General features: G+C 39.7%; 1 protein-coding gene across 6 annotated transcripts in view; it reads right to left on the reverse strand.

Annotated features, from left to right (window-relative positions):
• RASAL2 (RAS protein activator like 2) overlaps positions 1 to 27659 on the reverse strand; it is a 185663-nt gene that overhangs the window by 49767 nt on the left and 108237 nt on the right. For all 6 annotated transcript variants that reach the window (XM_065674108.1, XM_065674107.1, XM_065674106.1 and 3 more), the window contains exon 4: positions 5383 to 5489. In XM_065674108.1, coding sequence (XP_065530180.1) covers positions 5383 to 5489 — 107 coding nt within the window. The remainder of the gene's footprint in view (positions 1 to 5382; positions 5490 to 27659) is intronic.

The raw sequence follows: 27659 nt of genomic DNA on the forward strand, positions 1-27659 counted from the left end.
TATTAATTTCAGGGGAATTAGATAAAGTCAGGTTTACACCAAACATGAGAAAAATGTTCCTGCTGTTGAGGTCTACCAGGCAGTGTCACAGACTGGATATACGCATCATCTGACTCGATGGTAGAGTTTGATGTAATGAACAAATCTGCTTTGGCAGAAAGACAGTGTGAACTTTTATATAGCCCGTGAACAATATAACCCCAGAATAAAGATAGGGATGAGAATTTAGGGAGCATCCTAGTGACAGCTAATCACCCATTTATGCCTTCTGACACAAAATCCGTGCAATAACAGCCAGGATACCTAAGCCATCACACCTAAGCCATCACATCACAGGCAAATGATAAAATATTAAAGCAAACAAACATGTTGCAGTAAGAAACGAATGGCAAATGGAAGGAAAAAATGTTAATCTTACATTAACAGATTTGAGCACAGGCAGTTTTTCATGAAGGGTGCCACGATGCCTCACACTAACGTAAATCACCACTTCTGTCTCTGCATTAGTGTTGATGCAGAATTAAGAAAAGGTACTTGTATGCCGTCAGCTCACATGGCTAGAAAGATCAGACTTGTCCTAACCTGGCAGCATGAGGGTAGCAGAGCAGTGCTCTGAAGTAACAATCTTGCTGACTGCCTAAAAGATGAGGCTGGGCAGCCACGAGATCTCATCAAGCTTTGACCTTCACTTAGGCTGACTACATTGTCTTGTGTTCCATTTAGCAGTACTCTTAAAGAGCAAAGAGGCGGACAGCATTTCTATAGATCTGATTATACCCTCGACTAGAAGCAAACCAAGGAAGGCAATCTCTATGTATCAGTCTTCCCATCATACACACATGGGGTTCCTATAAAAATTATTTTATTTACTTCAGAGATTGTGTTCTGGCTTTGCTATCTCATTTGCACTTCTTTGCCTCTTTCTCATCTTTTTTTTCTAATAGCCAGCAGACAAGCATGAATCATATATTATTTGTAATAACAACTCACTAACAACCCTACCCCAAAGAAGCAAAAGTTGGAGTGCGCAACACAAGTATGAAGACTGATTTAGCAATTCCTCTCTATCCTGCCACTGCATGAGATTTTAGGGTCTTGATAATCACGTATTTACACTGGTCCCTCAATTCCAATGGCAGAGCAATAAGAAAATACGGTAGGTTGCCACAGTGCTACCAGGGCTCAACAGTGCAACAGTAGGGAACGGGATGCACTGAGACTGAGACACTCTGCCAGGACATAGTGTGTGTGTGGGAAGGGAAAAGCTGGTTTCTCGCCCACCTATGCGTCACAATGCCTACTTCTAGCCAGTTCCGTCTGCCTTCCTATTTGTTCAGTCAAATAATATTAATTATTAAAAATTACTTTTCCTATATGTACATAGCTATAAACAGCACAGATTTATCTGTATGTGAGAAGACACACTTACGTACTTCCTCATCTCAATTTTCCTGCCTTTTATGCCCTTCTATTCTTGCTCAATATTCCTCCCAGATACACTTGGAAATTGTCAAATGGCAATTAACAAACTGAACCTAGTTGTTCTAAGTGCAGGCAAGAATTTTGGGGGAAATGGGGAACAAAAAAAGAAAGGACAAGCACCAAGAGCTCTAATCTCTGTATGCCTGCCTTGTGCTGTGCAGTGTCTGCATTAGGAAAATGCACTTTATTCCCTTTGGTGGGACACAACCGGAACAAACATGTTGCACATGCTGGTCCATGTAATGGTTAGTCTGGAGAAAGAGTATGTTTGCAACTACTGAAATTCTACTTCTCACACAACAGTAAATTTGAACATATGTCTTTTCCTTCAGTGCACATGCGGGAGGTAGGAAGGCAAATTTCCTGCACTTTACACGTCAGCCCCTTAAAATAAATCCTTCACTGACCACTGCCACTGAAAAGACTATTTTAAAAATGTCTTGTCAAGGAAATGTTTGCTTAAGGCCATTATGCTGTTATGAACCAAAATTCCAGATGCTAAACAAATGCCAATTAGCAGTATTAAAAAAACAGATGCCTTGTTCTGAGCGAGTACCACTGCCTGGTGTTTGAAAGGAAAAAAAACCAACTGCACAGAACATGCTGGAAGCCACTGTCCTATTGAGAAGACAGCTTTTAAATAGCTTTTCTGAGAGGCAAACTTAAAAAGCTGTAAAAGCAACTTATTATGAAAGTCTCAGCATAATTTTCCATCGGTATGGAAAAAGGTTAAGCTGTCCCCTGCCTTAAGCTGCTTTCTGTTAGAAAAATCCAAGCAGTGAGTAGAAGGTATGGCACAGAGTCAGGGCCAAAGAAAGAACAACTGAGACAGCACTACACAACAGCTGCCCACAGCCCTCCAACCTATACAGTAGGTGTTAATGTTTGGGGAAAAAAACCCTCAAGTTCTTTTATTATTTCTCTCCTTTAGATGTAGAATAATTTAAAGATGACCTCACATGCACAAATTCAAAGTCATTATAGGCACCCCTTACATTCTTCACTTGAAATGTTTCTCGGACCACTCTGAGACTTTCATGAGGTGCTTACCTATTTCTGAGAGCTGGGAAATTCTTAATATAAATCAAACGAAGAAACATGATTCCTCCCCATCTTATCATCCACTATTAGATGTGTGCCAATCCACAAAGTTAAGAGCATATTTTATTTCAATAGTTTTGGCTTGAGCTCATCTGTATTCTTAAGCAATCGGACTTCTAATTGCAGCTTACTCTCTTAAACAGATCAGAAGCTGGCATGTTTTAAAACAGGGTGACATCAGCCCCCTCCTGCACTGCAACCTGCTAAGGAGTAACAGCATATAAATGGGTTATTCACAGCAAAACCTATAATGCCAGAAGCTTGTCCCTATGAGAAAGACAGTAGGGTGCATTATGCTCCTGGGTATACAGGTGGCCAGGCAGACAAAGAAGCTACACGTGGCACAAATAGCTTCTAGTTTTGGTTTGGTTTTCTTCTCTTTTTTTCCTGGTTTATGCCCAAGAAAGGCATACTGCTTCCTGAGCCTGTTTGCCAGAGTCCTAAAAGCACAATACACTGCGCCAGGGGAAATGAGAAACATTCTGCAAGATTCTTGTGAAAGGGAGCAGGAGCTAAGAAGTATTAGAGAAAAATCAGAATTAGCATTAAGACATAGCTTAAAAGATAGTATCAATGTTCTAAGAACCGTACAAAAATGAGGAACAAAAAAAATAAGGCATATAAAAAACAATACAGACAGCAATCAAACACTTCTGATACATAGCTTGCAGTCATTAGACAAAGACTATGACAGTACATGTATACATCTAAAGGCAAGGGCAATTACTTATAGATGAAGACAAGAAGACAGAGAATTTCTTATAAATGAACAAGAGAATCGCTAGGACTTGAAGGCTCTTAGATTTCAGAAACCCTCCTGGAACTGTGTGGACTATGGGCTCAACATAAAAATCTCGGAGCTTGACATAACAGAATATTCTTGCGATGGTTTCACATGCAACCAGGCCAAGACCCTTCTTCCCCCCTGCTCTAAGTACCACCCAGAAAACAGGTAATTGAAGTGACAGAGAACAGTTCATAGATTCACAGAATAGGTAAGGTGGGAAGGCACCTCTGGAGATTATCTAGTCCAAACACCTCTGCTCAAATCAAGATGATTGAAGCACGATGTTTATGAAAGTGTCTAGTCTGATTCTAAATATATCTCCAAGGATAGATACTCCACAGCTTCTCCAGGCAACCTGTTCCAGTGCTTGACCGACATCACAGTGAAAACAGGTTTTTCTTATGTTTAAGTGGAATGTCTTATATTTCAATTTGTGCTCACAGCCTCCATCCAAATGGCCTGGCTCTGTCATCTTTATTCCCTTCCATCAGGTATTTATACACATTGCTAAAATTTCCCTCAGAGCTTTCTCTTCTCAAGACTCAGCAATATATTCTGCTTTAACTGCTACTTCAGATATTTTTTGAACTAGAGGGAAATGTGATTCATGGTCTTTCAATAGACATTAGAAGTTCAAATTATGTTCTGACAAGAAAGCCTGTACAAAAGAAATATTCTTCACAATGAAGTTAGTTAAACATCAGAAGAGGTCATCCAGCAAGGCTGTGCAATCTGCATACATGGAGGTTTTCAACACCTGACTGGAGAATGCCCTGAGCAACCTGATATAAGTTGGTCCAGCTCTGAAGAGGGGGATACATCAGAGATTTCCAGAGGTTCCTTCCAATCTATATTACTCTATGACTCTGAAAAGGGAATGAGTATGGAAACCCAGTATAGTCACTGCTTCCTTGGTCCCTTTTTCAACTCCAATAAATCATGATAGGTTGCTTTAAACACCATATATCCTGTAGATTCTGACCAACCTTAATTCTTTTATAATTCTGATGGCTCTTATGAAATCCTCGGCTGTTTTTAAACTGTATTTTTAAAATGACACAATATAGGATTTAACAAAAAAAACAATAATTCACACACATTTGTATCCAAAGTGAGGTAGGAAGTGTGCTTAAAAGGGATGAGTGCTATCTAAAGCAAAGCAAGAACACATACACTAAGGTACTGAAATGGTACTTATGTCCATAGAAAACATACAAACAACGCCAATGTTCACTAGGTAATTCTCCTGGTTTTCCCCAGGTTTTAAAGTAGGCAGATTACTTGCCAAAAATAGAGGTATAAAAATATTTGCAATATTCTAATTAGATATTTTGAAACACAAACAAATATTGTTGAAAAATTACTGAGCACTTCAACATGAAGCATTTGCCCTCAGTCTAATAATAGAAAGGCCTTTGTGCTCTTGAATATACTGAGCAAAGACTGACACAAGGAAGAAAATTCAGACTCTAACTGAAAAAGTGTCATGCAGACTCATGGCCAAACTCACACCAAAAACTGAAGACCTAAAGAGCAATTAACACACCTGCAGAAGTTCCATCAGTTTCTGAATAAACTATAAAGCCATTTCAGTGTACCTCATCGGCATGAGGGAAAAACAGCATGCTATCACCAAACTAAAGGAATATTTTTCCTAGTCAAAATTGAATATATAATACAATCCCCAGTGACAACTTCAAAAATATTTATATAGGTCACTGCCCACATTAACACTGAAGTTTCACTATTTGCAACTTTAGATCAAGGCAATGAAAATAAACAAGTTATGGATCTATCAGAAATCTCATTGATAATACATGATAATTGATAGCAATACCTCTTGGTCAACTGGAAATATAACTAAATACTCTTTTTTTACTTTTCTTCCACCCATTCCATCACCCCCACGCCCCCCCCCCCCCCCCCCCCGAGCTCAGCTGTACACTGATATTTTAATCCCCTCCTCCTATTCAATGAGAAAAATTCTTCCTTTGCAGGAAAGGCACACTTACTGGCACTTTGAAAGGGGAAGTATTCGAAGCATCCATGGAGTTGGTTTTCTCAGAGGTGCTGGTCCCAGAGATGCTCCGTCTGCGAGGAGATCTCTCCGCTGGGACCTCTGAGGAAGAGAAGAAAAAGAAGGTGAATGGGTGTTGGGGGGTGGGGAATAATCAGGTTTTATGCTGTATAGGACAGACACCTCAGCAAAGTTTCAAGTGCATTACTAAACTGCTAAATTACACTCACCTATTTCTCTATATACTATTTACTTACTAAATTACAATGGCATTTCCACAGACAAAGTTGTGAATCTGACTTGACTGTAGGCAATAGACGATTAAAACAAAAAATGCTGGTAAAGATAATACCAAAATATATCTAGTGTTCTATTACTGCTTGTGGGATTGTATTCAGAGAACTTTTCCTTTTGCCCCTTTTTTTTTTTTTTTTCCATAAGCAGTGCAGTAACTAACAGATAACTAAAATGAAAACACAAAGAAGCTCAATCTTAGTCACAGCTGAACACAATTTTACAAAGGTCAAAGTTCGGTCCTATACGATCCCACAACTTGCTCAAACCATGCAACCAGCAGAAGTCTCATAACTGCCTGGGTTATACGACATATATATCTCTGCAGATAAAAAAAATAGGTCAACTTCTCATACTGGCAATATGACCTTACTAAGATACGACTTTGGCATCTTAAATCCATGCAGGCTGATCTGATGAGCACAAACATTAATAAAAGACACACGTATCTTTTTCTCGTATAAATACTAGAATACCAGCATAATAAAGTATACACACTTAATCTCTACACAAACACACACACACTGTACATATATACATTTTTATATATATAGCCAGATACATGTACATACAGATACCTTTATCACAACTGCTGCCCATCTCCAGCTCAATCGCCAGACTTAAAGGAATCCAGCTTCACAAAACATCCCCCAACACAGGGAGAGAAAAAAATCACTTCCTAGCAGAAAGTCCATTGTTATCTTCTGAATCTTAAAGAAAAGGAGTAAGCCGTGACTCCAGACAGTGACATTTTGACTCCTGCCGTTTTCCTTTCAAGAGACAGATGCAGCTTAAACTTCCATTTCTGGCTGCCTGGCCCTGGGGATCCGTGCTACTTCCACTTAAGAGAAAGCCGGGTCTCTCTGTTCCCCCTCCCTTCCCACAGCTTGCAGGGAGCAAGCGAGCAAGCGAAAAAGAAACACACAGGACTGCAGCTATTCAATCAATCGCTCCGACTGCACATCCTCATTAGTTACTTTCAGGCTATTAACAGACGCCCAACTGCCGGCTTCCCTCTGCTAGAGAAAATTTCACTGTGTATCCTGATTCAGAGCAGCAAAAAAAGGTTTACAGAGATAGACAGCCAGCTGGTGCCACGAGAGCAGTGTTTTCTTCAGAATAACCAAGGGGGAAAAAAAAAGAGAAAAGCCTTCTTCAGGGATAACATTACTTGTGATGTCTTTGCATGCCGGATTTTGATTTCACCAGTTATAATACGTATCTCCCATGGATGCTTGAAGAACGACAAAATGGAGCATACTGAGTTAAGAGCTAAGAAATCCGGACTCTGCAGTGATAGTGTGTCATACTGTAGAAATTTATCTTTTAAAAAACCAAATGGCTAATATTCAGCCTCTTGATCTGCTTGTAACCACTAATGGGGAAAGAACTGCTAAGAGACAGAACAGCCTCCTGAACTGGGCAAAGTCTAACACACAGTGTAGCTACCCCTAAAAAATGGGCAGGGCACAGCCGCTTGCTGCCTACCATGAGGACCATGCACAAGCTCTGCTCTCTCCAACGAAGTAAATCATGGTCTGTCAAAGCTTGCAATTACTGTGATAGAGCAATACCACTTTTGAGGAGATTTCTCCTTCAGCTGATGAGCAGCATCAGGCTCCTTTTCTTACAGCTAAGGAGGCATCGCCTGTTCCAGCCATGGAGGGTAAGTCCCTGTCAGGGCACCTTTAGAGAACAAAGTGCTTGGAGCAGGGCCAGTGCTAGACCAAGGGTTTTGAGTAACGGTCAGTGCTACTGCCTCAGGAACCTTTGCAGAGCTTGCAAGTTTTATTAGTTGCGCTCTTTTATACCGCCAGCCTCTTCCCCCTGCCTTGGTGAAAGGAAACTTATTCTCTGCAGCACCTGTAAGTACTGCTCTCCCAAAGAGAGCTCTATTAAGTAGGATTTAAATGATTGCTTGTGCTGTTCTCACTGTAAATGCAATGAAAGCAAATGGGAGTAATATATTCACTTGAAACTGGGGACTAAAGCAAGCACCTTTTATTTTACATTGAATAGTAATGTGCAACGTTAATAGGTTTGGCTTTCTCCACTTCTCACACAGGAAATCACATCAAAGCTGCTTCAGTAATTTAACACAGTCTGTTAACTTTGCTGAGTCATAAATGAAAACAGGATCCTGAATTCCCCACTCTTTTCATCAATAGGTTCTGCAGGAGGGGCAGTTTAGGAAAAAGTTAAGTTTACACCAAATAGAGTTGAAAAGCTACAACAAAGAACATGCTTGGCTCTCCTTGCCTTCACTCATACCCCCACATCCACCCCGCAGCAATTCAAGGTCTCTGCAAATAAACCACCAACTCATTTTACATCAGTACTGATTTACATCAGCAAAATGAGTTTTCTCCCATTCTCAGACCATCACAGAAGCGTATCAGTTGGGGCAGGAAAAATGAAATATTCAAAAGGTGCCCACAATGAACTGAAACTACCCTTCCCTCTCTTCTCCTTGCAAAAAACCCAAGAGCAAACAACATGCTCAGTCCCCAGGAAAAAGAAGGCCTAGATATAGCAAAACTGTCAAGATACGTTAACTGGAAATCAAAAGCTAAAGCAACCTGCTATGATGCCTGTAGAACAGCAGTTCTGCTGAGTCGTGTAAAAATAAAAATCTATGCTGTCACTACTACCAGGCAAAAAAAATAGACAGTTCCCTCCCCTGCTCACAAGTAATGCTAGAGGCTACTCCTGCATAATCTTCACCTGCTGTAAAAATCAAGGCACCTCTCATCGGCTTAGTATTAAATTACAACTGCTTTCTGCATTGCTCGCTCCCAGGGACCAGCACTATGGATAAATCATATTGTTTCTATGGATAAACAATCTGAAATCCTTTTCATCCACTCTCAATTTCTGTGAAGAAAAGGGGGGGGGGGGGAAAGAGGCAGACAGATCTTCCCGTTTTCAACCTTAATCAAATAATCCATTGAATGAGTAGCAAAGATCCCTGTGGGCTACTTCCGATTTATCATCTCATATATTGGTGATATACAGTAATATTTATGTAAACAAATACACAAATAAATATTTACACACTATATAGTAATAGTTATAAATTAGCCAAGCCAGTTGCTCAGCAATGGTGGATGCCTCTGAAGAGGGAACTGCCCAAGGATATAATGAAGGTAGGTCTCTTTTCACAGCGTATTGCGCCACTCTCTGCCCTCTGCAACACCAAGACTTGTTTTGTTGCCCAGAAGGAAGGTTTGTGTAAGGCAGGTGCCACTTACTACTTTGAGTAGTGGTGATGACTGCTCTCCTTTGAAGGCAACTGTCTCTGCCACAATGGCATAGCCTGAATGGCCTCCAGTAAGTATGGGGTGCTCAGATTCAATCTGAATTTCCTATTGCTGGTTGCTCTGGCCATTTGAAAACCAAAATCTTGCTGTTGTGGGAATTTTATTATATTGTGAAGGTCTTTTTCTCAGGTTGGGAGAAGTAAAGATGAAACAAACCTCTCAGCTTTACAGGGCAGTGCTTGCTACTCTTTCTCCATCTTTCTGAATTAGAAATGGATTGGAGAAGGGCAAGAAAAACAATCAGGAACAAAGAAACAGCCTCAGAGGTTAGAGAGGACAGAATTCAGTTACTGAACTGGCAAATAAGGTCATGGAAACAAAGATTACAGGAGTGTCCATGATTTTGCAAAGGGCAATGCAATGAAACTACTGCACAGTCTCAGTGGGACTCATGTCAAGACTGCGGCACCTTCCAGACCAGGCTGTGTTCTCCCAGGACAAGCAAGAACATCTGCAGATGAGTTCCTGCTTATGAAGTCCAGGACGTGACTATAAAGCCTACTATAAAGACCTACCCAGAGATGCAAAAAATGAGTAAGCACATTAGCAAGAACAACTCCCATCTGTCATTACTCTGAAGGGGCTGGTACTAGCCTCTGTCACAGATAAAACTACATCAGATTATCTGCTCCAGGCTGAAAGGTCCTACATTTCTATGACAAAGTTCTCAGCCTGGTCATGTTTTGTATACCAGGCTTTTATAAATTGTGACTTTTAGCAGCTCATAATGATCAATCAATCAAAAGTCACAATCAGTAATCAAAGTCTCAATTTTATCAGTTGTGACTTTTAGCAGTTCATAATAACACATGACTTAGCACTGAGTGATTATCGGCTATACAAGAAAGATTTGGCTCTCTGAAAGGCTACATCCATCCACTGGAAAAAAAAAAAAAAATTGTACTATTGACAAAACTCCAATTAATATTTCGTTTCCAAGACACAGATTTTGTTGAGGGGAAAAAGAAAAAAATCCTCAAATTCATGCTCCAGATATCTTTATTTGATGTCTTTGTGTTGTCTTTACTAGGAAAGCGGCAGACTGCTGGTGTATATTATCTACTTGTTAAGAAAATAAAAGATAGATATATTAAGATTCAGCGATTGAGACTTCCTTTTGTCTTCTCTGCACACATCCTGAGACGATGGTACCTTGGTCTACAAGTACAGGGGACAGAGAATATGATTCATGAAAAGAATCAATTCATTCTGCCTCTCAAGTCTAGATTAACTACAGGCTTTGGGAAAATACAAAACCAGTTCAGTACTACCAACTACCTCTCCAGAACCAAGTGTTCCCAAAGACTTCCTCTCAGGTGCACTCATGTCACCAGCTGAAACAAAACTAAGCCCCACCCAAATATTTTCAGCCTCTTTATATAGGTACCTAGGCACTCCCCAGGAGAGAATGGTAATTGCTGCTGGTCAGAGCATTAGCTGAACCATCAAGCAGTCCTGCAATTTGCCTCTTGTCTGAAGGAAGGATCAATAAACTACACATCCCATGCCCCTTTTTTAATGCAAAATTTGTTGTTGTTTTAAAGCTGGTAACACTCACGCAGCAACAGTTACCACAGTGGACAAATAAGCTAAATATTTACCTTTTATCTATGCCATTTTACAAATCCATCTGCCTGGACAGGTTAGTATATATTTCAAATGTCATAATGCCTAGAGGCCTCTTACCAGAATGCAGCAAGACTAGACTGAGTACTGAACAGGCACCATTTCTGCCCCAAAGAGTTTACAGCTTTAACTTGAAACAAGACATTATTAAAGTGTGATAAACCCTTCAGGGGTGGCAGGAGGGAACAAGTACATTAAGAAAATAGGACATGCAAATTAAATAAGGTATCCTTTATGGGCCTGCAGGTAATTCTTTATTTTTAAAATAAATTTATACTAAATTAATTATCCCCAGATAAATAACTGAATCCTAGGGGGTGAAAATAAAAGGGGAAAGATTTGGAAAAATACCCCCTTCATTACTGAAGATTCATAAGAATGGGAAAGAGAAGTGCTTCTTTCAAAGGGGACAAACAGAAGAGACCCTGCTGGGGATGTGGCAACAGACTAGAAAGGACTCAAGGACTTCAAGGCCTCCTTCAGCACTATTTTCTACTCTGTCAGAAAACCAATTAGTCTTACGGATTAACTACAAAATAAATACAGAATAAAAAACTTTAGCACTTGACTTTATGCGACTCAATATTTCTTTTACAAACATACTTAAAGAAATAATGGGCTGGAATCTAAGCTTGGAAGAGTTGGAGCACTTACGGGTTTGCTGTTGGCAGCTGGTTTGTGAAGATGTTATTCACAGATGTAACCACCAGTTGAGTGGTTTACTAGAGAGACAAGCAGAGATTCAATATTTGTTTCATGGACAACAGGAACTACAGAGCTTGTTTCTTACTTTACAAAGACAGTACACTAAAACTCTTAGCTTGTAGGGCAGGAAAACAAGCCAAAACAGAGATACTGCCTTTCTACTTTGCTACATTTTTATTGACTATTTTCATTGCGAATTGCTGATGAAAGTGCTTGTTTGACCTTGATGGTTTCATCTCCTCTTACATGCATATATTAAAAAGACAAAACCAACCCAGAAACAAAACCCCCAAAACCTAACACATATATATGCCATTATAAAAAATGGTTTATGCATGAATGAAAGTGGGAAAATTCAGATGGGCTAAATCAAGTCCTTTCATTCTAAGTAAACTACTGTGTGAGCCCATTAAAAAAGTAGTATCCAATTTACTTCTAAAGTCTTTCAAAATAAGTAAGAATTTCAACAAGTACAAAAATTCAACACACTCCAAGGAAGTTTATGATATATCCACAGCTTATATGTTTGTTAACATTGTGGCACTCACAACTCTGTTAAGAAGGAAGAGACTACTTTTCTGTCATTGTTTCTTTAGCTTTACTTCAGAGTACTCATGTGACAGCACTAATGAGAGAGAGATCTCATTGGGTGCAGTCAGTAATTACTTATGTTTTATTGTACCCTGCTGAAAATACATACCAGCTGACAAACCTAGAGATAGTAATAAAAAGCAGAAAGATAGCAAGCGTTAGAAAATGCATAAGGAGGAAGAAACATCTGAACAGCATCTTTCAGTTGAGTATTACCTAATGAAATAGGAAGCCTCATATAGAAGTAAATAAAAACGTTAGTGTTTTATCTTGGAGTAAGTATTCTCTCTTTTTGCTCACTTGGGGAGAACTCACACTTGGGCCCAGTTCACAGACTGTTAAAAAAATTTAATTAAATGCCTATGTAACAAGCTTAGGGTAAAAGTCCTGAAATCCAAGTTCATGTTCTGACTAAAATACATTACTGAAATTCTACAAGGTATAACTTAAAGGAGAAAAAGGAAATTTGCAGTGATAGCTTTTCCATATTTATCAAGACTAGTAGATGGGGAAAAAAAGCCACAAGAAGATACAGAGAGGATGCAACCAAGTCACGGTATACTTAAGTGCACATAAGCTACCAAGCTTGGAAGGTGAAATAAAAAGGAAACTCTGCACAGCTCACTGGCTATAGAACTCCATCATCAAACAACCGCTAGATACCAATTATGATCAAAACCTCTCCCAGTCCATTAGCAGGGATTTTAAAAGAAGATACTGTGCTTTTCTAGGGATTGTGTCGATCAGACAATTCTTGCAAGATGATCCGGGTAAATATCACAGATTTTAATTTGCAGAGAGGTAATTTGGTTGGTATTAGACACTTGCATTGTGCTGGCATATAAAAAAAGGTGTGATTTGAATTAGTGCCCAGTTCAGAAGGTGCATAGCAAGGAACCTAAATGACAGTTTAAATCACTTAAAAGGCATCCAAGTCATTGATTCCTAAAGGACTTTACAGTCTGAAAGACAAGACCTAACATGCAAAGCAGATGAATACACAGAGAAGGCTGGAAGAAAGGGCAAGAATATCACAGGAGATAACAATTTTTGGCTTTCAAGTACTGACTTTCACAACTTCTTTCTGCAGAATGTTCTGAGGAACCTGTATGTGGCCTTTAGTGAGTACAACGTCAGCTGTTATTAGACTGATGCATTCACTTTGAGGCAGAGGAATGAACCCTCCAGCTCTGCAAACATGAGTCAGAAATGAAACAGATGCACATCCATAAACTGCTCAGCATATCCTCTGTATCATACACGTAGCCATATAAAATTTGGAATAATTTCCTCTTTTTAAACTTCAGAGGCATCAGCCTCTAAAGCCTCCTTTAATGGTTGACTCTATGCAGAGCAACACAAATTGCCTGGACAACTGTGCTAACAGAAAAGCAGACACAGGGAGCTACTGCACATAACCTGGAGATGTTGATGTCCTTGTTAGTCCCTAATGATCTTGGACTGCCCCTGCTAATTCAAATTACCTTGTGTTTGCTGCAGAGAGATTGCATACAGACAATTAACACAGATCAGCTGATGCATGGTAACTTGTAATTTGTTTAGAGGTTTATGACTTAGACACACATTAGTATAGCATCAGTATTTATTATCCTCATTATTAAACAATAGCCTTGAGCCACAGCTTTCAAAACCAATCTTTCTACTCTCCGCGAAAGGGCTGTAAATCAAGGCATTCCCTAAAATGTGATCCTTCGCTCTGGTTGTTGGGATATTCTCACAAGTAACTGGCTCTTGAATGCACCAAAGCTCAACACCTCTTCCCTATTCTTCTCAATGGGGCCAGAAGGCTGCTCTAAGTTTCAGTACCTCTTACTCACTATGGCAGGATTTTGCCCCTGAGCAATAATTATTATTCTTATAGGGACACAAAAAGTCCCAATGCACTGTAGACATCCGAGGGAGTTCACTGAACCTTAAATATGGCCTCAGCATTAAGACACTACATGGGAATTGGTATCTCTTTAAGATAAAAGAAATAAAAGAGTTCTGGGGTGAGATTTAGGAGACACTTTGAGGATCTCTTGGTTTGTAGCAAAACGTGAATGGAGGCATACATGTAAGGGGGGAAGAACGGCAGTGCCTTGAAGAGCAGCACCGGCACCCAGCCCATGTGTACTCTTGTCCCTGTTTACATCTGGTGTAATGCTCCCAAAGAAGGCCACAGCACATGAAGTATTATCAAATTGAAATAGACTCTGTGGGAGTCCCTTACTTTCCTCAACCATTCTGTACTTTTCTGGACCCACTAAGTAATGGAACTTCTTGCAATAAGATAGAAGAGTGTAAACTCCGTCTACTGGAACGAGCACAGCCATACCATGTACCTGCCTGTGGTCTGGATAGAGGACAACAAAATTGGGGAAAAATAATATTTGAATTGGCTCTCACCCTCTTGACTGGCAACCAGAGATCCATAATGGTGACTATGGTATCTTGGGGGCAGGGAAAGGGAAGATATTACAGCATATATTATACAAACGTTTTAAATAGTCCATGAAAGGACAAGGGGCACACATATCAAGCAGCCCATCTGAGCAATTCAGTACCCAGAAATCATCAAAATGGAAAGGCAACAGACTGTATCCTGAGAACAACAGAAACTATTAAGGAGGGAGATTGAATGATTTGTGGAGATGGGATTAAAAGAAAAATAAAACCAAACCCCAACAGTTTGACATAGCAACAGCTCAAAGGGAAAGACAAAACAATAACCAGCTTCTGTGTGTGAATTCTTTTTAAAATATTTTAAACCCCTTAGAAGTATTTATACTGAACTTCTAATAAAAGAGTAGTTTCAATTTACTAACCGAATGCTGTTAAACTAATGTGTAAGTATCCAGATACAGACTACAGGATTATTTGTGCTTCCTAGACTTCACTTCTAGGCTAGAGAAGTGCCTGATCCCTTGGCTGAAATTTTTAATCTAAATGCATCTAAACATTTCTCTCAAGAAGAAAACCTTTGAGCAGTCTCCTCTGATTTGTCTTACCATCATCACACAGTTGGGAAGTTAAGTTGTAGGCAAGCTGACAGAAATGACTGGAAGTAGAATGAACACAGCAATCAGCTCATCAAATGGCACAGAGAAGAAAAACAGACCAGTAACATTGCTTAATCCAGAAAGGATTTTCTGCATGGTACATGCCCATTTATAACTTGACCTTTGCCCAATGTGTTTGCAGCTATTTCAAAGAGATTGTAACCAAGTTTAATTAACAACTGCATACCACTTAAAAGCTTTTACAAAGAAATAACATCAAGTAACTGAAGGACTGAAGAAATTAAACACCACTGAAAGTAGTAAAGGTTTCCCAGTAAAGTGTAAAAAAAAAAAAAAAAAAAAAAAGAAAAAGTTAAAAATACAGTTAGTACCCTACCGTACCAAGAAATGAGAGAAGGCTTTTCTCATCTTCTGTGCTGCTATCCAGCCATTCGGCCGCATCACCAGGAGAAAGAAGACTCATTCTCCAGCCAGAAAACTTTTCCATACAGAATACAGTAAGTGAACGAAGCAGGGTGGGAAGGGTGGGGAGGAGCTGATGGTCTTGGGATTCCAGTACTCCAGTTGTTGCCTACACTGACAACATGAAAACGTGATCCTGCCCTGTTCTCTCAACCCTACATCTGAGAGCCCATACTGACAAAGCAGGCATGGGTGGGAACACTAAGTGGGATCTGTACTTGTTGTCCCTTTGTGCCAGGTTTCAGTCCAAACAGCACCAGAAAGAAGGCAGAAAAGGGGAGCAGGGGAAACAGAGGTTTTAAAATCCAAAAGAGGTAGCAGGTTATAATAGAATCAGTTTAAATAAAAAGGAGAAATAGATCTCAGTGCTGAAGAGGCTTAAATAAGTCAGCACAATAGCTCATCAGCTAAGTGTAATATATTCCTATTATTCCTTATATTGTTGGCTTTGTTTGAAGGCTCAGGTATTACGCTTTATGCTGAAAGAAAAAACAGCAAGCTTAGAGGCAATTTAAATAACCTTCCCACTACTGAAGAGCCTGCATTCCCCTGTTTACAAGCCCCTTCCTGCTCAAGCTATTATAACAGCATCCCAGCCTTTCTTACAATGAATTTGTTCATGCAATGGCAGGTTGATCAATCTGTGAATAGGAAGCTCCCACCCCTCCCTCTCCCCTCCTCCTGCATGGCGGCAGCATTGATCGGCAATAATGGAATCTGCTTCTGCCAACAGCAGCATTAGAGAGAGGGGAACTGCTCCTCTTCATCAGCACGAAGCAGCAGTCACAGCCCCGCTGGGCTTCAGCCTCGACTGCAACAGGGCAAACGAGAGAGAGGCAAGGGGAGAGCAGCGTTCTTAGGGGTTCAAAGAAGTCATCAACACTAACGGTCGGTTATTTATTAAAAAAAAAAAAAAAAAAGATTAATGGGAAATAATTCTGCTCTGTCTAGACAGCGAGCTTGCTCTGCACAGCTTTGCAATGAAGACTTGTCATTGTGACTTTATGAAGGGTCACATTTAATTGCACAGGATTTATAGCGTATGATTTATTCTACACAAAAGAGCATTTTACAGGTTTACACATGCACAAACAGAGACGAATCCTGGTAAGTGAAGAACTCCTGGGCCCCACAAATCAAAATTGCCTTTGTCCTCAGGGGATGGAGCTGATGCTCTGATCAAACTACACTCTTTAAAGAGACAGCCACCTTTTGTTCACCATTTTCTGAACCTGTCTTTAAATAATTTATACCGTTGCCAATTCCTATTACGAACAAGGACACTTGCTGACCACTGACTAAACCCCAAGCCAAAAGAGCAACAGTAAAACTGTTAGATCAGCAAAGCAAAGAATTAGATAGCAACCCACAAATGAAATAAAAAAAGAGGCTATCGAGTCCCAGCAGGGAAGAAAATTCCAATTACTAAGACAAACTGTAGCAAGTACTGTTTGTGCAGGACAGATATTTTCATAAAACACCTGCCAAGCGGGGCAGATGCTACACGGTATTCACAATTAATGAGGGAACACAGGACAGACAGTTCAGGAGGGACATACCACAGCAGCCTGGAAGACTTAGCAGAGCAGTCCTGTTCACACTGAAAAAGCACATGCTTCTACCCCCAGTATGAACCGAGGGATAAAAAAACAAACCAACCAACCCAGAAACATTTCCTACATAATATAAAACCCAGTGACAGAAAGACATCGGATATATTTCCATCTATGTGAAAAATACTTGATTTGTTGACAAAATGAGCTTTTGCAACACACCCCCATTAGAAATCCAGGAGATTTAGAAGAACCATTGACATTTAAAAACACCCAATCCATTATATTAAAAGTAGAAATAATTATTACAATCATCTAACCTGACTTGAAACACCTTTAGAACATCACCCAATGATACTCCTCCATTCATTGCATTATTTCTAGTTGAACAATGACATGTCTTCCAGAAAAAAAGGACATCCAATTATAAACAAACATGAAGAGCCCATTTGTTCCCTTGTTAAGCTGTTCCAATGGTTAACTCCACTTGTGCTTAGTGATTTGCTCCTTAGTTCCAAGAATGAATCTCACAGCCACTGGGCACTCATTGACATTTGCATGCTTTGATACTCTCCATTATCAGGCTCTGGTATCAGAAAGGTCTTCCCTGTTTACAACCTTTGAATACCAAGTTTCAAACAATCACTTCAAAAGTATCTTGAAATTCCTCTGCATTAGACTAATAAAGCATTAGACTTTATTTTTTAAACCTTGTGCTGTGCAAGAGAACCAGAGACTAAACTTGCTGCACAACTGCAGCAGGGATGTAGTGCTGGTCTCCCACCAAAGTTTGCCACCGGTAGAAGAAACACCATGAATAACTTCTTAAATTTGTCTTTCCCCATTTTAAAGCAGGTCTTGTGCTCTAGAGCTTACAAAAAACTTTCAAAAAGTCTTGTCCAAGTTTTCCAGGAGAGCCAGTTTTTGAGATAAGCTGCAAATGAGTATGAGAGGAATATTGAAAACATGACTTATTTTCGTGCTGTGAGACCTGCCTAAAGTGGAATGTTGAACCAGTGCAAATACAGATACAAACTGCTCTGTCAACCAGAGTGGAGGTATGCAAAATGTGAACGCACAGAAAGGTGGGAGAGATCAGCAAAATAGTAATTTAAAAAACCAAACCAAACCCAAACCAAACCAACAACCCACCCCCCCCCCAAAAAAAAAAAACCAACCCGAACAACAACCCCCACCCACCCAATCAAAAAACCAACAAAACAAAAAACCAGCAGCTAATTTCAGTCTTAAGATGCTGCTGTGTTCCAAAATTAGCAGCAGTAGCCATATAGTATATCAGGTGAAGACATGAGAAAATGCCTTCAAAGTGTTTGGGGTCGTGTTCCTCACCCCCGAGTTCCAAAAGCAGAGGAGTCCACAAGTCTGAAAATTAAACCAAGCCATTTTGTTTTGGAACCTCTTACATAAATGAGTAATTTAAAACTTGTATACATCCCTAACTGGTAATTCTTTGCATTATCAGCAAATGAGCTTCTGCTCTTTTCTGCAGTTGTCAGAAACGTCACCCTCCTACAGTTCTGATTTTGAAACCTGTGAAGCTCGGCAGCTTTGCTATCCTGTGGATTTAAAAATTAGCATTCTTGATAAGTGAAACTACACAAGCACGAGTGCTCAGATTTTTCTACAGCAAATTTAGTAAATGATAATTCATAATATATGCAAATAATAGAGCACAGATGCCTTCTGAAGTGGATGCTTTGTAAGCACAAAACTGCAGTAGTATTATAAATCATAATGTATTAATGTTCTCTGCATGAGGCACTTATAAGAAAAGGAAAAATGAATCTTGCATTAGGGACAGACTCACGGACTGATTGATGGATATTGCTATAGTCAGTAGATGCTGTCTTCACAGCAATACACATTAGATATTATATACCCAAGTTATTCTTATTAAAATGTTCTACAGTTTTTAGGAGTGAATAAAGATGAGATATTTGAGCACTTGAAAAATTAAATGCTCCCTTCAAAACAGGGGCATAAAACAGTGAGCAGGGAGAGGGCAAACTTTTTCCACAAGAAGCAAGCAGGCAGAAACATTTAGAATAGCTTCATCAGGTTGCAGCACTAGTTGCAGCACAAGAAACAATAAACATCCGCTTCTCCAACTCCAGGATCAATGTCATATGTACCAGACAAAACTACCATCATCTATACCTGTCCATTAGGAAATACAAAAAGTTATCTGAGTAATTTTGCCCCAGAAAAATGCAAAGCAGTAATAACTGTCCAATCCTATCCAATGCCACAACATAGAATAAGCAAGCTAGCTTTAAAATGTTTCCCAGATATCTAAAAATGTTAATTCTACATGCAAAAGGCTGTTTCCTGCATTAAATAATTTTAAATCCCTATCTATAATGCAAGTAGTTTTGCTTTGAGAAGCAGTATATCTAACAGCCTTCTAACCACACTATAATCTAGTTCAAGAGCATCCAGGTAGACAAGGCTGAGTAACTCATTGTGTATTATGGAATCATAGTGGAAGGATGCACAGTTATTATGTGACATGGATAACTTTTTGGTTTCAGCTACATAAGCAAAACCAGCATGCAATACCATGACCCAATACTACAAACAAGCTATGAGCAGCACAACAGAATCATTCTGTTGCAATGTAAGCCAAGAGCAGATTTACGTCAGACACAAGAAGATGTAGATAGCCCTGCTGAAGCATGGCAAAGTACACAGAAAGCCCTTTTTATCAGAAAAAAATTACTGATGGACACTCAGGTCTCTCTCTAAGCCTGTCCATTCTGTTGTGCAAAGTGAAACCATGCTGATGAAGTACCAGCCTACACATACACATTATCGTCTAGTATTTTATCCTTTCAGATTGCTTAATGAAGTTATTTTAGCATGTTCAGTGATCTTTAGCACTCACTCTCAACAGCTGTCATCCAGCTGAAAATGATAACCTCTACATGCCACAGCACTGATGCAATATTATCTTTTACCAGGATAATAGTTCCCTTTACTTTCAAAAGTGAACAGCACTAGCCTTCCAAACCCAGCTGAGATCAGAGACGTTAACCTAGTGGTTACTCAGGAGGGAGGCAGAGCAAAGAATTTCCTAAATAATAACTGCTGGAGCAGTGATGAATCAAGGGGCAGCAAAAGCTGTGCCTGCTGACAGGCTGTGAAGATAAATAGGGACAGAAAGGCTCAAAATGAAGGTGAGAAAAACAAACCTTGAAGTTCTCTAGTATATAATGATACAGGCAAGAGCTCTGTTGTACAAGTGACATTTTAAATAATGTCAGGAAGCTATTTCCACACTTAGTCTTGACAAGGCACTGGAGACAAACAGGACAGCAACTGAAATGAAAATTTAAACTAAACCCAAAGGGACTAGCCTTTATAAAGCTCTTCCATGCCCACTGAGCCTCCCTAGCAAAGTCATCTGGCCTCCTGGCTGACTAATCATACTTCACCTTTATGGAAAACAAGCAGCAAGCCCCTACCACAAACACTTCAAAAATAGCTAAATATATAAGACTAGTCATAGGCCTCTCAGACAAAAATCTGCCAGTTTACTTGGACACAAAGAATGACAATTAGCGGCAGAGAAGTTGGCTTCTACTTCCATTGCAATATAAGGATACACTTAACTGCCTATATGAATCTAATTAATGCTTCAAAATCTTTTCCATAATAGCAAGCTGTGTCTTATGAGACCTCCCATTACACCGAGTTTCCTTGGTGCACCTGAACTATTTTGAGTATACACAATATTTTAGAATTATAGACATGCTTTTCAGGTTAAAGGAAAAAAAGCTGTTGAAACTTATGAAGATGCTTGCTAAGGAGATGAATTTTAAACTACTTTAATAGAATGTATTCATTTTCTTTTCCATAATATTTTCCTCCTTATCATTCTAACACAACATAAACAAGGTAGCCTTTTTTTTAGAAGAACATCTGCCCCAGTTCCCTCTCTAGATCCCAATATTGTATTTTCCTGGCAAAACTGATGTGAGACTGTAACGTTGTATGGGCTGGAGGTGAATCCTTTATGCTGCTGACTGTACCTGCCCACAAAACTGAGTTTTGTTGAGTTTAAGACTAAACACCCCTGTACTTTTTTCCTCCAGGATGTATTATTAAATTGATGCCTGAGGAGAGTCAAATCATTAGTTGAAGATCAACAGAGTGAGACATGTACCTGCACCCACACCACAGAGAATGTCCAGCATTGTGCAAGGAAAGAAATTCGGCTCTATTTGGAGGCCAAGGAGGTACACACAGAAGAAGGAACCATCACGCTCCTCATAAGCAAGAAAGATGCAGTCTTAAAAGATCTTTAAGAGAATTACTGCAATTGAAAACCAGGCAAATTACTGTGATTTTTAGTTCTTGGCCACGTTAAGCCTAAGTAAGCCAGTTCCAAAAAACAGAAGAACTAGGAACAGGAAAGTTTTACTACTATAGGTCAAACCATCCTGTTGTTGTCCACTTTCCCATGGAAAAACACTTTGCCTACATTACAAAACAGTGACCTAACCAGAAGCACCAAGAACTCTGACACAAGTATTTCTGCTGGGGAGAACTGCTGGATTTTAAGAACTTCACTGATGAAGCAACCATGGATTTTTCCCCACTTCCACACCAACCTAATTACATTTTTTGTACTCAAACCAACTTGAGGTAAACTCAGCATAGCCAAGGGATTCATCTAAGTTATGCTTCTAGCAGTATGGTAGTTTGTAAGTATCTATTAATGACTACTCTAAAAACATTAAGCTAATTTAACTCAAAATTACGGCCAAGATGTTATTTACAGAGTCATCCACTCTGGAGTGCCTTTCCAAACTGTGAAGCATATGCCTCATGTAAACAGACATCTTGTATTAAAGTATGAATACATCCAGCTATATATTTAATGAGCAGTATGTAAAGCCTACTTAATTTCTGATGCTAGTATTCACATGATGACTTTTTTCCCAAGAATGGGTTCATGAAGAATAGCTTCTATATTCTTTCCTCTGACCAAAAACATTGGGTGTTCAAAACAAACAGCAGACTGGAAATGTCCTGAAAACACAGAGCTGTAAAAACTGAACAAGCCCCACACTTTCCCAGATTTGCCAAGCACAAAAATTGAAGTGGCAGCTTGAAATGAATTGAGTCTGAAGTACTTCAATTTAAAAAGGGATTTCTGAGCTAGCATCTTTGCTAGAAATGTTATTTTAGTGTTGCTTTAACGCTAAGACTGAAAGAAAAAATAAGAAGGCCTGACAGGTGCCAAAACTTCAAGAATGGATAGAAAACATGAAAAAGATCAACATTCAGGCTCTGACTCCTGCCCACCAAGCCCAGTTGTATCACCTGCTTCACAAATCTAAAGATCCAGCCCAGAAGCCCAAGAGCTCTTCCATCTTTTAAAGCAGTATGAAAGACGAATAGGGAGTGATTTTTTCAACTTAGATGCTGTGCAGACTGAAATCACCAGTGTCTCAAGTGATATCAGCATCACACTGTTTTCTGAACAGGAATTTCCAAGAAATGCAAACTTCAAATATATGCATAGCTTAAGCATTACCAGGACAAAAGTTAACACAAAAAAATACAATTTTTGTAGAGCTACTGGAAGGAAAACAGCAAAAACCAAATACAAATATTTGCTGACAAAAAAAAAAAAAAAAAAAAAAAAATAGGTGGGGGAAGGGGAGGGGAGAGCAAAAAGCACAGCTTCCTCCTCCTTCTGTCCCTCACACCTGCATCTCCTAGTAACAGTCCAAGAAAAATTAACCTTTCCAAGCAAGGAAGCCTTGCTGGTTGTGCTTCCAAGTCTCCCAGGTACTAAGAAGCAAAAAACCTAACTGCCCAGAAACCACACTGCTGGCAGGCACCTGCTTCTTCCTGCCCTGTCTCTAAAGGCACCAGTCTTGCTTAAGCAGCTCAGGTACAGCACCACTGTTATTTTCTAGATTATCCTAAAGGTCCTTCACATTTTATCTGTTCTAAATCATTACAAAGGAGCTCTATTAGAAACACATACAAGGAGAAGTACTTAACGTATGATGGATTTATCAGCAATTGTATTGGAACACCATGGAAGAAGTATCTTTTAAATAAGTCTTCCCAGTGCTTGTAATGTAACTGGCTAGGGACAGGTACAGGACAAAGGGTTGGCAATCTGACCTGTCATTACTGTCATTTGCTGTCATTTACTGTCATTTGATCATTTGCGCTTCGATAAAGACATGCTATGAATTGTCAGAAAGAAAAAACAAGTTGGCAAGTTTTAGGAAAAGGGGACACCTTGCACTAAGCTGCCCCCAGGTTGCTACTGGGACAGCAAAGCCCTTGCCCATGAATGAGGCAGTCAGGCATAGAAAAGGAAAACAATTTACCTTGCTCACCCTGCAGACCACATAGTTTGCACAACTCATGTCCTCACAGGTGCTGATTTTTGCCCAAATTCAGAAAAAAATATAAGTGAGAATAATCGATTAAGACAGTTTTGCTAGAATACCATCATGCATGTCGGTTTCTACTCTTACTTTCTGACCTACTGTTTTTCCTTGGGCATATACTTTCAACCAGGGAATGGAAACAGCCAGAAATGACTTTTCTTATTTAAAATGTTATTTGGATGCCATCCAACAAGCAAACAAACAAAAGAACAACTTAAGAGAGGGCTGGGGTTTGGATGGTGGGTTGGGGGTCTTTTTGCCTTCTGTGACTAGACATGATCACATAGTTGATAGAGAACTAGAATTTTGAGAAAAACATCACATGAGAGAAAACTAAACATCATTCAGTCTCCAACATTCTAGTGTAATCAGAATGCCTATGGCCCAACACAAATAGCTTCAAAGTATTTTGGGAAGCAATTAAATGTGATCAATATATGATACTCTACTGACCATACAGCTACGCTTCTGGTCGGATAGCATAGAATTGCCACACCATTCCATCAACTTAAGCATTATTTACCCTCTTCCTACAAGGTTTAGTTCATGGTAATAGCTGTATGCAGCACTCCCACAACAAGTTCAACTTGCTTGCTTTCAGCACAAGCTAAATACCTGCGATTCTTGCAGAGCAGGGTTCAGGGTGCTGTGCCAATAGGGAGCTCTACTCCACCCTGAGGTCACTGCTTGCTCCCTTTGTATGTCAAGAAACCGCAGCTTTGCCGACATCATCAGGTAGGAGGTGAACTCTCCTTGACTGGCACAGACCAGAGGAGGGAAAAAAAAACCCAAACCAAACCCAACTAATTCACAATAACCTCCACTTCTAACACCAGATAACGAGGCAGAAAACCACCAACAAAAAACTTCTAGTGTCTAGTAGGTTGAAAGCATGCTGCTTGCACTTACCAGGTATGCAGCAGAAAAGCAGGAGCATTCTGAAGAACGAGTGGTTATGACCAGCAATATGATTTCCTACCCCTGCCTATGAATCATGTTGTCTCACTCCCTCTTGCTACTCTGTTCCACCTGTGTTTATAGGAATACTATGTTAATCTCTATGTAAGCATCAAATAAGCAACTGCCAAAGCTCTGGGCCTTTCCAAACACTAGAGATCAGTACAAGAAAGGCAGTGGTACATGGAGGGGTTTTTTTAATCTGTTTTCAAATTAGGAACCAAATTTAGTGGTGAAGCAAGGAAACACTGCAAGGTAAGAGACTGTAGAGTGTAAGGAATTTCTACAAGGACATACCAAGTCCTCCATCTTGTGGACATGGGCTTAATTTCTGACTGATGCAGTATCTTAAAGATTCTTCTTGGACACTCTGGAGAGAGCTCCCCTGGAGAATATAGCTGAGATTTTAGATTTACTCTAAGACATACCAGGAGTGGGCTTTAAAAGCATGAATGCTGTGAAAGCTGTCAGTAGAATTATGCTGTATTTTGTACATTTGGCTTTTTTTTCCTTTTTCCCTGTAACCATTACCCCTGGAATCAAACAATGTGGAGACAATTACAGCCTCTATTCCACAAAAAGGACCCAGCCTTCATAGAATGAGTACAACAGAGCCTGAAAATCTGACTGAAGCCTGCTCCAAAGAGGATCAAAACAACCAGGAAAATGAGCTTTTAAAAAAAATAAAAAAATAAATTAATCATCTCCTACTTTCTAAGCCACGCTTGCAGTTCTGAATGCCTGTGGTTGGTACCACTTCTGTAGGTTGCCTAGATGCCTGCTCTAAGCAAATGCTTCAGCACTTCTCTGTCAGGCATCCATATCACTCCACTACCCTCCTAAAGTCTCTGCTGAGCATGCTGCAGGTGCAGCAGAAGAAAAGTACAATGTTGTGTGTCAACACAGCAGATCCACTGCCTAAGGAGCAGCACTGGTCAAGCTATGGAATGAAACTATACAGACTCACCATACTTAGTCGTAGCTGCCATCATCTGCTCAGATAACCAGCTATTACACAACTCCACAACAATTTCTGCAGTTACATTTACCATGCCAAATTTTGTGCCATTTTCCATTAAATCCATGGCATTTATAGTTGAAGTCTATTGACTATTTAACATTTGGAGATAATACTGTTGAAATGGTAAGCATTGACTGTAGTTGCATCATTTGCTTGCTGACTTCTTGTGCAGATTTCCTTCTCCCTTACTAGAGGCAGTCACCCATATATGTAGAAAATTAAATGGAAGGGAATCATTAGGTCTCCCTTCTGCCATTGGCCCAGGTTCAAATCCCACCATTATTCGCTCTCCTAGAAAACATTTGTGCTGTCTGATACCAATTAGCCAAGAAATCTAGATAAAATGAAGTATTCCCTTTGTGGAGAATTAAAGCTTTGAAAAGGTACATACCTTTCCAGGCTGGAAAATTAATCTGTCTCTTGATGCCAGCGAGCCATTTACAAATGCCATCCATATCCTGTATTTTGCTGCATCACAGAATTCTCTAACTTCCAGTATTACATAGCTGGTGCAATACTTACTCCCAGATATCAGAAAATGGTAAGGAGCAGGTCAAGCCTCAGTATACCAGCATGCCCTTTCCTCCTGCTTATATACAAATGAAGCTGATTTGTTCCCATGAGATTTAAAGAGCCATGACAGATCTTTCTGACAGAAGTCACCTCAAGTATTCGTCACAATTACATCATTTTCCCCTCCCCACACATTTTAGAGAAAGAGTGAGAGCACCCACAGAGTAGCAGATAAAGCTAGGCACAACATGAAGAATTTGCAGGACTGTAAGTTGCTGCTCACATCTGCCTTCCAGAACTCCCTAGTATCGTACTTTTAATTCACTACCCTATTAACATGTTAATCGTATGAAAAAGCCCCCAAAAGAGACAGGAAATTCTAAAGGGTACCTCCTGGTAACCACTACAAAATCACCTAAATGAAACTTGGAAAGGACTGGGATTCTGTTGTTTTGAGCTTTTCTGATTAGTTTGCCAAAAGTTTGCTTGCTTTTGAAAGAAACATGTTTGTTCAAAACCAGCTAAGGCAGAAGGTTTTCATTTTCTGATCATGTAATTCAAAAGCAGCTGCAGAACAACCTCATTGGTTCAGGCTAACAAAAACAGTCTCTCCAAGTTAGCAAATTAGTATTCTCTGTGGTCTACAGATGAGGAAGAAAATTACTAAGAAGGACTTCGTAATCAGTACCTATTAAAGGATGTTTCCAAGGTAGAAAAAATTCAGCTCGGGAGATTCCATTCTCTGTTTCCACGGACAACATTCATAGCTTTTGTAGCGACTGAAAAATGTTTGACTATACCAAAAGGCATGAAATCTAAATGTTTTCCAGCTTGCTATCACTTAACAATACATTTTAAGACAAAAGCTGCTAGAAAGGCAAGCAGCATTACTGAGGCAATGCCCTTTATATTGAAAAGAAAACAAATCCTCCTGTTTTTATAAGCAACCTGTAGGATTCCCCGAACTGCTTTGATTTACTGTCACTTGCTGAAGGACAGGAAGCAAGGCTGGCAATATTGTATGCTGAAAACATCATGCAATGCCAGCCACAAGTAAACACTGAAAAATATTCTCACACTGTGCCTTTGAAGAATGATGTCTGGCCTTATGCAGAAATCCAATGTCATATAAAAATGTACTGAGTTATGATAGGTAAGTATAGGCTTTCAGGCACGGGGAGAAAAATAAACCTAATGACTTAAGCAGCAATAAACTAGATTTTTAATTTTTAAATCCACTACAAAAATTTGTTTCTCAGCTTTGCATATACATGGTGTTTGAAAACTAACATGTAATTTCTATAGTAGTGAGCAGAAAAGTATCAGTAATCCCCTTTTCCATTCTTCACATTAAATGTAAATATCTCTTTAAAAACCCATGTATAAAACTGGAATAATGAAGAATTTATATGTACAGGCAACACAGAAAAAAAAATCTTTAAAGTTTCTAACTGCTTTAAATGTAGCCACTTCAAATACCCAGCAAAATACCTATGTGCTTCCTATCCATTCCCACCTCACTGGAAATATTGCAGCATACAATCCCCTGTTTGCATGGACCGTGTCAGGAGGGCTCTCTCTCACCTGTGAACTGCATTCTGCGGTAATCCTAATACCTCTACCATGGTCTTGCCACCATGCCAACCAGAAAGTCAGCGTAGCCTCTGCATACTTCTCTCCCGTGCTGTCTTCTCTGCCTCAGACGGTTTGGAATGCAGAAGAGCCAGAGACGAAGCCCATCAAGCGCAAGCCTCTCTATTCAGCTCC

This window comes from Lathamus discolor, chromosome 3 (genome assembly GCF_037157495.1).
Source record: "Lathamus discolor isolate bLatDis1 chromosome 3, bLatDis1.hap1, whole genome shotgun sequence".
Classification (NCBI taxonomy): Eukaryota; Metazoa; Chordata; class Aves; order Psittaciformes; family Psittacidae; genus Lathamus; species Lathamus discolor.